This window comes from Ruditapes philippinarum, unplaced genomic scaffold (genome assembly GCF_026571515.1).
Source record: "Ruditapes philippinarum isolate M1 unplaced genomic scaffold, ASM2657151v2 ctg11498_1_1_1_1, whole genome shotgun sequence".
Taxonomy (NCBI): Eukaryota; Metazoa; Mollusca; class Bivalvia; order Venerida; family Veneridae; genus Ruditapes; species Ruditapes philippinarum.
This window is the reverse complement of record NW_026859146.1, coordinates 39,036-51,917: the sequence shown is the minus strand read 5'-3', so window position 1 is coordinate 51,917 and position 12,882 is coordinate 39,036. Positions and strand designations below refer to the sequence as shown.

The 12,882-nt window shown below is 32.2% G+C and overlaps 1 protein-coding gene across 2 annotated transcripts in view; it reads right to left on the bottom strand.

The window, feature by feature from the left end:
- Positions 1 to 959: 959 nt before the first annotated feature.
- LOC132755416 (probable E3 ubiquitin-protein ligase HECTD2) overlaps positions 960 to 12,882 on the bottom strand; it is a gene marked incomplete at its 5' end in the record, with an annotated part of 45,921 nt that continues 33,998 nt past the window's right edge. For both annotated transcript variants that reach the window (XM_060746283.1, XM_060746284.1), the window contains 8 exon segments: positions 960 to 4,670; positions 5,671 to 5,811; positions 6,436 to 6,551; positions 6,848 to 6,954; positions 7,582 to 7,669; positions 8,592 to 8,666; positions 9,759 to 9,923; positions 10,659 to 10,747. In XM_060746283.1, coding sequence (XP_060602266.1) covers positions 4,550 to 4,670; positions 5,671 to 5,811; positions 6,436 to 6,551; positions 6,848 to 6,954; positions 7,582 to 7,669; positions 8,592 to 8,666; positions 9,759 to 9,923; positions 10,659 to 10,747 — 902 coding nt within the window.

The following is a 12,882-nucleotide window of genomic DNA, read 5'->3' as shown; positions in this document are numbered from 1 at the left end:
CTACACTGTTGGCCTGACCATATATTGAAAACTTGGCTCTAGTGGCTAGCAATATATTGATTGCTTATGGCATAGGCAAGTTTTAACATGTGTTATCAAAAGACTTGAGTGTTTAGCAAAAATAAGTATGTCACAACTACTTTTACACAGCAAACTTGAATATTAAGTGAATTAGAAGAAAAATTAAACTGAAAATAAATTCAAAATAACAACAAAACATAAATATTTATGTAAGATGATTGATAGAATATAAACATAAAATTTGAAGGCCAGCTTCGGAACAAAAAACAAAAAATAAATTAAAAACTGTTGATAAAGCAGATACATAATCTCTATATAAATGTAGCTTTTACAACTGAATAAGAACTGTCATTACAAACCTAATATTGCATATAGCTTTTCTATTAAGTCTATTTTTACTAAATAATTAATGCCTTTAAGTAGGTAACTATGCATTTAAATACCCTTTTTTTCAAGTATGTAAAATAAAACCAGGCCTTAAAGTTATAACACTTTTTTCTGAGCTCAAGTAATAAAACTTTTTTTCTGAGCTTCATCTCTAAGCTCATTAATTTTTTATTGGTCAATGTACATTTTGTGCCAGTTTTTGACCAATCGAATACCTGATATTTGAGTTCAGAAAAATTTCTGATAATCTTGGACCCAGTTGTTTTGATAAATATCATATGACCAGTCTGAGGGTATAAAGAATTTCTCACAGCTCAGATCTCAGGCATTTGATTGGTCAGAAATTGTCACATTATGTACACTGACCAATGAAAATCCTCAGATTTGAGAAAGAGCTTAGTAAACTGTTTTATAACCTTGAGGCCTGGTATTCTGATAAATATCTGAGCATTTAATCCCTTGTGACATGGTTTATATACAGATAAACTATGCATTATACAATGTTAATATACGTACAGAAAATAATACTCATAATTTCAAATATATATGCATTAAACATTTACACAGACAACGACTCGAAAAAAGATCCTCAATCAATCCCAAAATGCATCTTGAGATTCTCAAACAAGTGCTTATAGCAATAACAGGAATATATGGTTATGCGTGCATAGGAAACCAATTTTGTTTGTCTGTTGGGTTTTACGTCGCACCAACACAGTATAGGTCATATGGTGACTCCCAGCTTTACTAGTGGAGGAAGACCTCCAGTGTCTTTCCTTGCATTATTTCAGGTGTGAATGGGCACCTGAGTAGAATCACTGATGTTTCATAAACTCGCTGGTTAGTTTTCTCACATGAAATAATCCAAGGTCACTGCTGGAATTTGAACCAAAAGCGGTGAAGGGCAAGGGGTTTAAAGTCGAGGCCCTTATGCACTCAGCCATGGACACCAACCATTTTGAATTGATGAAAGTTTTCCTCATATGTGAAATCATACAACCAAAAAATAAACTTTCAGATTTCAAATAGACTTTTTTGTCTAAGAATAACTTGTACCATACATGCATATTAGCAAACACCTGTGCTCAAATCACACTTTGTATGAAATCAGTAATTAACCTGCGCTGACAGACCCCCTTTTGTATGACAGATTTTTATGTGAACTATATTGTATAAGATTAAAAAATAAAATTAAACTGAAACTGTTATTGTCACATATCAAGTTTTAAAAAACGTCTGTTACTTATCAGTGTATAATTACAGGCACTTGAGAATCAAAATAGATCAGGAACAAAAAAAAAATACATCACCAAGAAAAAATATTACAAAACAATATCTAACAAATATCATGCACCAATATAAATAAAAATACTCTGCAACTACCTATAAAATATCATGAATGACTTATTTGGACGGATATAACATCGAGTTTCCTGATATAATACATATGGCTGCTAATATAATACAGATGGCAACAAACCTCAGAAAGATACCTACATTACTTTGTGAATTAATGAATGATTATTTCAAAACATCTGTTTGAAAAGCAGCAGTTAAAGTTCTTAAACTTTATAATAGTACGAGGGATGATCAAAAATTAACCGGACTTTGTAAATGATTCTTAACCTGTTAAATGAATTTACATAACAATACATGGAAAATAAATCGGAATCTATCCCCTAAATGATACAAAAAATACCAACAAGAAATATAAACAAAGAAAAAAGTTATGCTGTTATTGGCATGCACATGTAAAGCAATGTGGCGCACGGTATAACTTTAAAATTGACGTTAACAATGTCACAAGCGTATTGTCCTTAACGGAGCAGATTTTTACTCATTCACGGAGTAGGCCAATATGTGGTACAGTCATGTTATTGATGCAGCAGATCCACTGCCTATATATATTTCTGTACAAGTGGGTATCATATTGTATTGTAATAGAATGAATGATGATAAAGAGCTCCTGTAATGACGCAAACTTCCGTTATTTCCTTCTGTAACTTGATTGTTGAAAAAATCGCACATGTAATTAACTATATTATGTATTACAAATAATGTAAAATAATGTTGCTGAATGATAATGTATCATACATACGAAAAAATAACTGAATAATACAACTATGATCAAAATTGTCATTATTTTAAAATAAATAAAACGCATAGCCAATTTGAACAATGGCTGTTAAATTGACAATTTCTCCATAAGACTACTGCGTAAAATAAGAAAATAATTGATACAATTGTAAACCAAGAATACAATACATGTAATTAATGCATTAACTATTATCATTTTAAGATCCTCAGAGTTGACTGCACCGTCCCGTAGTAACTGTCGAACATCGTTGACAATGTCCGCAGTCAATCGACTGTCATTTTTCAACGTCTTGGCGATTGACGTCACCAACGTCCTTGAAAATATCTTTTTTCTGTCTCTCCCTTACTTGTTTCTATTTCTCTATTATCCTTTTTTAATCTTTTAAGCTAATCAAAAAATATGCTGTGGCTTTCTGGAACTTTTCCCTTGATAGCCATAATCTTTTTCTACGTTTTAAACAGTTTCTCGTCTTACATTTGACAATTTTTTCCTATTGATCGATTTTCGAAATATTCCGACAACATAGTTTTAACGTGAGTATTTCATTAACATGTGACGTTTGAATTGTGATTGTAAATATAAATATGGTTTAAATGAAGTCATTTTTACTGACAACGTCAAAGATATGGTACATGACGTTTTGGCGTATTTTGAAATCTAAATGTGCCATATTGTAAAATACACGCAGCATAAAGCGCCTCATGTCAAGGCTAATTTATGCACTGCGCCTGGTGTGCGTTACCATGGTTTTTGAATTCGCTGTTACGGACAAGCTATTTGCGTTATCAGATTAGATATAGTATCAGTTTACAGGTATTGTTTTCCAATTAAGTGTGATATATAACAATAAGTGATAGGATGAAAATTCTTCAATTGCCAGTCACAGTCCGGTTTATTTTTGATCATCCCTCGTATATGGATGCATAAAATCTAAGGCCTAAATCTCTCTATCATTCACATAGATATAATCCATAAAGAGAATTTCAAATGAGTTAATACAGAAAAACAAAAATGACTTAAATCAATTGAAGAAAGTATCTTATCCTATAATATTTTTAATATATGATGAAAATAAACAATTTGTATTCTCTGTTATATACTAGGTATTCAAAGGAGCTGATAAGTTAAAAAGAACTGTGTACTTTATAATGTGATACTTTTATAATTAACATCCAAATTCTTTACACCAAAAATTAAGTGTTGGATTCAAAATATTCACACATAAATACATAATCATTAACGAAAACAAGAGTTGTAAAAAAATAAATGCCAAAAATTTGTGTTCATATTTAGCAGTATCTATTTTTGTATATATACATAATGATCTGCTTCTAATATGACCTGATTATGTTATAAATGCATTTTATAAATAGATACATCCAATACAGCCATTTCACATGAAAAGTATCATTATTTGAAAAGAAAATTATGAATCTTAAAACCAGTCTGCAAAATCCACCTTTGTCATTGGTTAATTCAAAAACTTCAATTCTAATTCAGGCAATCAGATGTTTCCATTTTAGACTGGTCCTACATAATAATGAAGTGAAGCATGTGATATTGTACAACATTTTATGTATAACTTTGATGTGTATATTGTGTGAGTCATAGTTACATATGTTAAAAGTAACACCTCTATATCAACTTTGTTGTGATATGATGAATATATGGTGAAACCTCAATAGAGCAATAACCTCATTAAAACAATACAACATTTTCCCCCCAAAGTTAGACTACACAGCAACATTTCTAAGTAACAACCAAAATCTTTGTCTCCCAACAGTGATAATATTGTACTGTACTGTACTGGATCTTAAGCCTGAAAAGAGGCTCCTCCAAATCTGTCCATTCAATATTACATGCATCCTTGTTGATATTGTATTTCTCACTAAACACATATGAGCTCCTGGCTTCTAAAACGTTATAAAATGAGATGGAGAGTTACTAACTGAAGAAAGATACAGTTGAAAATGATTCACTCTATTTACTTTTCACTAAAGATAATTTGAAGAAAGACAGCATTGGTAACAGTGTCTTATTCAGTTACTCCAATCCAAAACCCTCTGCATTTTGTATGGCGAGAATAAGTTTATTTCTCAGGTGTTTCTTGCTCTTGTATGCAGGCAAAACAAGTTGGTTGAAACAAGTGTGCGCCATTGGTAGCCTACAACATAAAAAAGTATTTAAGTATATCATATGGCTTCCTTAAAGGAGAAATTAAATAACTGTTACATAGTTTTTACATTGTCATCTTAGTGCAGAAACTGGTTAACTCCTATTATAATCTAATAAGAGTTAACCAGTTACTTCATTAAGGTTACAAAATAATTGACACATTGAAAGCATTAAAATTCTTAACAAAACACAAAATCATATGAGCCGCGTCACGACAAAACCAACATATCGGTTTGCCACCAGCATGGATCCAGACCAGCCTGCGCATCTGCGCAGTCTGATCAGGATCCATGCTGTTCGCTATCAGTTTGTCTACTTGTAATAGGGTTGGTAAGCGAACAGCATGGATCCTGATCAGACTGCGCAGGCTGGTCTGGATCCATGCTGGTCGCAAACCCATTATGTTGGTTTTGTTGTGACGCGGCTCATATTCCATTCCTTCTATTGACACCATGTTGTTTTTGTAGCTTATGGATTCTTGGATAATTTCAATATTCCACCAGAAATCTGAAGCCAAGTCAGTGATTTGAAGCAGAAGAACAAAATCAAATGGGAATATTCAGGTTTAATTTTAGTGCAAATACATAAATAATTTAAGTTTTATAATAAACAAGAGCTGTCAATAGGACAAGGTCTATTCTTAGTGCTTGATAGAAAAACAAGAGCCTGGATAATGTTGAATTTTCTAAGATTAAAAAAGGGTCATAATTCTGATACATATTAGAGTTATAAGTCTTGAACAATGACCTCTAATAAGGCTCTCAGATAAGTGTCTGAAAGTTCCACCCATTCTTTTCAGTAGTTTTGGAGATACTAACTTGCATGCTAAAGCTTAACCAAAGTGTGATGCTAACACAAGGGTGAGTACAATAGCCCTATTCCTTGAATATTTGAGCTAAAAGTGTAAAAATTTCTTACAATAAAATGTGTTATCATTATCTATTTTTTTAATATATATTTTTTTTAATATAATAACAAACATTTCTTACAAACTGATATCTTCAGTGCGGGTGATTTTAAAGTTCATCTCAGCCATTCCACCAATAGGGATACGATCACTTCCCGTAGTAAACAATAGAAATAACTTCTGAAGCTGGATTGGCAAGCTCAAAACAATGTCCCAAAAGTACCTATTAAAATAAAATAAGTTTATTGTCTAATTTTGAATACACAGAACTATAAGTAAAAGGTCCAAGCAGATACATTTTTATTGTTGCTTTGTTTGGGTTTTACGTCGCATCAACACTGTACAGGTCATATGGCAATTTTCCAGCTATACTGGTAGAAGTAGAACTCCAGTGCCCCTCTGTGCAACATTTCAGACACAGGCACCCGAGTAGAACCACCAACCTTCCGTAAGCTTGCTGAATAACTTCTTCAAATGAAAAAATCTGAAGTCCTGTTCCGGATTGGAACCTACAGCAGAGGGGCAAGTGGCATCAAATGACCGTAACCACTCAGCTATGAACACCCCTTCCAAGCAAATGCATATTGAGATTTTTCTTCTGCCATAAATAGTACATGTTGAAATACTTAATACATAATTTTTTCTATCAAAAAATACATGAGTGTTTTTTTAAAATTTTCTTTTAAAAAATTGACATGTATGATCAAATGAACAAAAATGAGAACATTTTTCTTGAGATTTCTTATTAATGGCTAACTTGACAATTACAATATAAATGCACTAACATATGTTGATGTTTCTGTATTTTCTCTATTCACATGTAATTAAATATTAACAAATATATTACTTGATAGTGGGGTCTAAAGGATGGTAACCATCATAGACAGTGACTTTCTTCAGATCTTTCATATGTAATCTTGGATTTCCACATACCAGCATCTCTATTTCCTCTGGTCGTAACATCTACAGATATAACATACAGCTGTTTTAACAAGTGGCAACAAGACCTTGTCACAGACAATACAGCAGTCCCCTACTGGTGCAGTAATATTGTCAGATACCCTATTTCAACAAATACAAATGTGGATATTGATATTAACAAGCAAATTTGTTGAATTTATAATGTATATTTATTAATTAAAATTATCATCTACTTGAACTAGGTGATAAACTCTGGCAGTTTCCCAAATATCTTGGACATCAGAAAGTTTTCAACCTAGAGTAAATACAGTCTATATTACAGTAAACATTGTACTTACAATTAGAGCATTTGATGCACACACCATATGGAAACCATGGTAAAATGCTTTAAACTGGTTATACACTGACTTGTTTAATACCCAATCTACATACAGATCTACATATTCTGTAAAATAAATCAATTACATTTAAATTAACATATAAAAAGCCAAATAAACATTGTACATGTAGTTAAACTTGTTTAAACAAGCTGATAAAGCGAAATTTTAGCTGAAGTTTTAAATTTTGCTTTTCTTACCTAAGTCATTAGCTAAAGGAAATACATGTAAGAAATGCATAAGCATTTATAATGCATTCCAACAGAAACCAGATTTTTCCCTATTGAACATGTCATTTGAATGCACATCATTATATCACTTCGGCTATGCCCTCATGATATAATTCCTGGCATTCAAACTCAAAACAGTGATTTTATTTAGCAATAAAATCAATGTTAGGGATATATTTTTCTTAATTTGATGGTTTAATGTTTATACAAGATACCACCCTTTTTTGACAGACTTTTTTGCATATGCTAACAAGTTATAGGCAATTTTGTTCACTTTATACGAATAAGTTTAGTTTAAGTCACTTTATTTCTACACTTTACAATCTCTTTACTACTTAAAAAGTTTTCTAAATTTTAATAAAAGAAACTTTTATTCTGCGGACATGCTGCTTTAACAAAAGCTCTATAAATCAACAAAAGCTCTATAAATCTAGCTGTATAGATATAACCATTATAATTACCTACCTTTTCTATTTTCACTTGTAACAGGTATATTAGCACCATCAGGCTTCAAATCATATGTCTTTGTATGACCATAATGATCCTGAGACATCTGTCAATTAAATCAAAACAAAGATAAAAACAAATTGATAATACATATATCTACGACTATTCACATCAATGACTCAACGACTATAAGAAAATGTTTAAATATTTTGTTTGCTATAAAACCCATGCATATTTGCCAGGTTATAAAAGCTTACAACTTATCAAAATAGGTCATATAACCTGTTAGATCTTTATGACTAATCTTAAATACAATGGCTGTATGTATGAATATAACCATTTTCTAGTAGCTGGGGTTAAATAAACTTACTACCTATTATAAATTTATAATAGGTTATATAACCTGTTAGGTCTTATAACTAATCTTAAATACAATGGCTGAATGTATGAATATAACCATTTTCTAACAGTTTGGGTTATATAAACTTACTACCTATTATAATAGGTCATATAACCTGTAAGGTCTGCATAACAAATCTTAAGTATTGTGGCTATATTTATGAATATAACGATTTGTCGGGCAGTTTGGGTTATATAAACATATAAACTTTTATACTGGGTTACATTACATGTCCAAAATCATTGCTATTAGCAATGTAAAATTAAAGTCCAATTATACTAAAGAAATGCTTCTATTTTATTCTTCTCAAAAGCTTTTGTTATGGGTAAAATTGTTTCCAAAGAGCTATTTGTTGGCCAATTACCTAAACCATCCGTTTCTGCAATAAATACAGTTTTAGTGATTTAGTATTTTTTACAGAAGTCAAAATATTAGCGGTATTTTGTTAACATTTTGCTACATTTTGTACAAATTGTTTCACATTTAACGCTACTTTCTTCAGGTAATATGCATCTAACATGTTCTAAAACAATTATTTAAACATTGATAAAGTTCATATTTTCCTGTTTTAAAGAATTAAAAATCTATTTTTTCCTAAGGCATAATGTGCCTTTAAGAAAAGTTTTACCTGAAAGCTCATACAGAAATCTTCTTCTACATCTCCTTTGTAATCTAACAAATCTTGTAATCCTTTAGCTACATCCTGAAACATGAAACAAATTTATAATTAAGATTAAAGCTTTAATGTCTATAGAATTATAGTAGACTGAATAATTCAAAATATCATAGAAATGCTTTAGCTAACACTGCTATTCTCTCAGCCCCAATCCACCCTCCTTTACCTTGCATTTCTCTGACAGTCTCAATCCACTAGCATCCCATCCCCCCCCCCATTTCTCCTTTGTCAGCTTACAAGTACCCTCTGTCAGCCCCACATTTACCCCCTCAACCTCCATCTACCCTTCTTTACTTCCTTATATCTCCACCCTTTGCTATCCTCACTTAGTCCAGATATCTCCAAAATCAAATTTAAGCTTTGTATATTGATATAGCAATAAAATTTATTCATAATTACATAAACATACATGTATATGTCCTTTTATACTAAGTGTCTTTAATCACAATATGTCTGTTTGATTTACAAATTGTAAATGTTTCTCCTCTTAGTTCTAAAAAAAAAAATATTTTCATTTTAACTCTTGTGAACAGTTCTGTTGGTGTTACAGTTGAAATATGTAAGAGTGAAGATGTATATTTTTGTTCAATCATACAAATCACAACAACCTTGAGGTCATTTGATAAAAGTTCATATTTTGGTTAGTGAAAGCTGATACCCCCGTGTGACTTCATTTACTTTGTTATCACTGATATCCTATATAAAAGCAATAATTAGCATCCAGCCTTGTGGCTGAGGGGTTGCCTTTAGGCTCTAGGTATCAGAACTGCAGCCATCATTTATTCCTATGTGGTGGTAAGAGGGGAATAAATGGGACTAAACTACTGGAGTCTATGAATCTCTAATTTCCAGCAGGTGAGGTGGTCTTGACCCTGGTGCTGCTTTTAGTATGTAACACCCAAGGTTAGCCAAAATTATCTTTGTCTGTTTCGGCACCATATGTCCTAAATTGTGTTGGTGCACCGTAAAACCAAATCAAACAAACAAACTGACAAGTTCAATATCAGCTTCCCTACAAGGATTCAAACCAATTAATGACTTGAATTAATAATCCTTAACTACTCCGTTACAGAGGTACCTTGATGTAAAATGACTTATACAATAAATATTAGTACTTACTGGTTGTACTGTTTTGAGATCATCTACAGTTAGACTAGTCAAAACACCGACTTGTGCCCGTGGATTATTGAAGGGGACTACTGGGGGACTCAGTAACTTCTTGTAGCAACATGGTGGAAATCGTAGATCCAAATTAATACTGTTATACACCGCTAAACCCATTAACTGGTCCATGGTTAAGGGAATAATGTGCTTTTGATTAAATTCATTCTATCTCTGATGTATGGCCCGTTTAATTGTTTAATAACAAGTTTGTTCTTTACCACGGTATTATGACACCTAACACTTATATATGTAAAGAATCAATTTATCAATTCTATCTTCTATAGAACTAAAGAATAATCCTTTGCTACAGAAAAAGATAGATATGAATTTAATTTTTTTTTCCAAATCATCATTAACTTTTAAACATTAAATCATGTAAAAACATTTTTTTTTATATTAATTTTACATAAAACAATCAATCTGTATCAATTACTCAATAGACTTTGATGTGCAGACATGTTTATGTCCCAGCGAGGGGTTTGACATTAATGGAACATAGATTTATTTGTTAGAGATTAGCTTTCATAACAATTTCCATTTCTAAAATTGATACCATTCATACATAGTAGCATATTCATTTCATATAACTAATAAATCAAACGCCCACAGACTGGTATACAATATCGTTACAAAATGATTATATAAGATTACTTTCGAGAACAAAGAATTTCATTGAAAAGTGTTATATAAAATTTATAAGTGTACTGAAGCACACAACATTAAGTGAATAATGGAATGACAACTGCATTGTTACAGCTCAATGAGTTTATAGATCATGTTATCCGAGCATTATCATGTGATCTCTCGGGAAAACTGAGAAGAAAATGTACTATATGATATATATATAAAGGATACAACACCGACTAGATTAAACTCCTGATAATCCTCACGATGCATTGTTGAAAACCAATAGCATCCTGCAGCCTTATTGTAAGAAAACATACCTGTAACAAAAAATCATTTTATAGGTTATACACCACTAAATTGTTCAATAATCATTTTATTAAGTTCAGGCTTAGAAAAATAATAGATTATTGCTCAGTCTGGGAGAACAGGGAATGCATTATCCTCAAAACAGCTAGTGTTAAGTGCTGTGTTGCAACAGTAAAGTGAACGCCGGATATATGAAAATAATGTAAACAATTTTTGTTTAAATCACACAAGAATTAAATATCATTTTTATTTTTCAATCAATATATTTACAAAAGCCCACAACAAAAATGATCAAAACAGCTTTACATTTAGTTACGCAGAAAATCCATATATTTTCTTTTTATTATTTCAAACAGTTGGAAGGGTCAATGATAATAGCTTTATTATTAAGTATCAGTAAACATAAGAAAATATTCAAACAAAACAATTACAAAAGTAAAAAAAACAAGGTCGCTCACCTGTATATAGGCCCCCGGAGCGGGGCCAGTTTAAACCCCTGGGGGCTTTTATTTGAACAAACTTGGAAGACACCCATAAGAAGATGTTTCATGATGTTAAGTTTTTACTACACACATATAATGAAAAACAATGATCTGCCCCCCCCCCCGGGCAGGGCCAATTTTAACCCAAGGGCTTTTATTAAAACAAACTTGGTAGACACCCATAAGAAGATGTTTCATGCTAAACATCTAAGCTGTAGCTCATTGGGTTTTTTAAAAGAAGATTTTTAAGTTTTTACTATACACATAGAGTTAAAAACAATGACACCCCTGGGGCGGGGCCAGTTTTGACCCCGGGGCTTTTATTTGAACAAACTTTGTAGACCCTTACTAGAACAGGTTTCATGCTTAATATCTAAACTCTAGCTTTTTGGGTTTTTTCAAAGAAGATTTTTAAGTTTTTGCTATACACATATAAGGAAAATCAATGACCCCCGGGGCAGGGCCAATTTTGACCCCAGGGCTTTTATCTGAACAAACTTTGTAGACACTCACTAGAAGATGTTTCATGCTTAATATCTAAACTCTAGCTATTAAGGTTTTTTCAAAGAAGATTTTTTAAGTTTTTACTATACACATATAGTTAAAAACAATGACACCCCTGGGGCGGGGCCAGTTTTGACCCCGGGGCTTTTATTTGAACAAACTTTGTAGACACTTACTAGAACATGTTTCATGCTTAATATCTAAACTCTAGCTTTTTGGGTTTTTTCAAAGAAGATTTTTAAAGTTTTTTGCTATACACATATAAGGAAAATCAATGACCCCCAGAACAGGGCCAATTTTGTCCCCAGGGCTTTTATCTGAACAAACTTTGTAGACACTCACTAGAAGATGTTTCATGCTTAATATCTAAACTCTAGCTATTTAGTTTTTTCAAAGAAGATTTTGAAAGTTTTTGCTATACACATATAAGGAAAATCAATGACCTACGGGGCGGGGCCAATTTTGACCCCAGTGTTTTTATTTGAACAAACTTGGTAGACACCCATTAGAACATTTTACATGCTAAATATCTTAGCTCTAGCTCTTTGAGTTCTTTAAAGGAAGATTTTTTTAAGTTTTTACTCTATGCATATAAGGAAAATCAATGACCCCCTGGGGCGGGGCCAATTTTGACACCAGGGCTTTTATTTCAACAAACTTGGTAGACACTCATTAGAAGATGTTCCATGCTAAATATCTTAGCTCTAGCTCTTTTGGTTCTTTAAAAGAAGATTTTTTAAGTTTTTACTATATGCATATAGGGAAAATCAATGACCCCCTGGGGCAGGGCCAATTTTGACCCCAGGGCTTTTATTTGAACAAACATTGTAGACACTCACTAGAAGATGTTTCATGCCAAATATCTAAGCTCTAGCTCTTTGGGTTTTTTAAAAGAATATATTTAAAGTTTTTTCTTTCGGTTGCCATGGCAACCAGAGTTCTGCATGGAAATTAATTCTTTGAACAATTTTTAAAGGTGACCACCAAAGGAACATTCCTGTGAAGTTTGGATGAAATTGGCTTAGTGGTTTATGAGGAGATGTCATTTAAAGTAAAAGTTTACGGAGGGACGGACGCCGGACAAAAAGCGATCACAAAAGCTCACCCTGTCACTTTGTGACAGGTGAGCTAAAAACAAAACAAAAACAACCAACCAAACA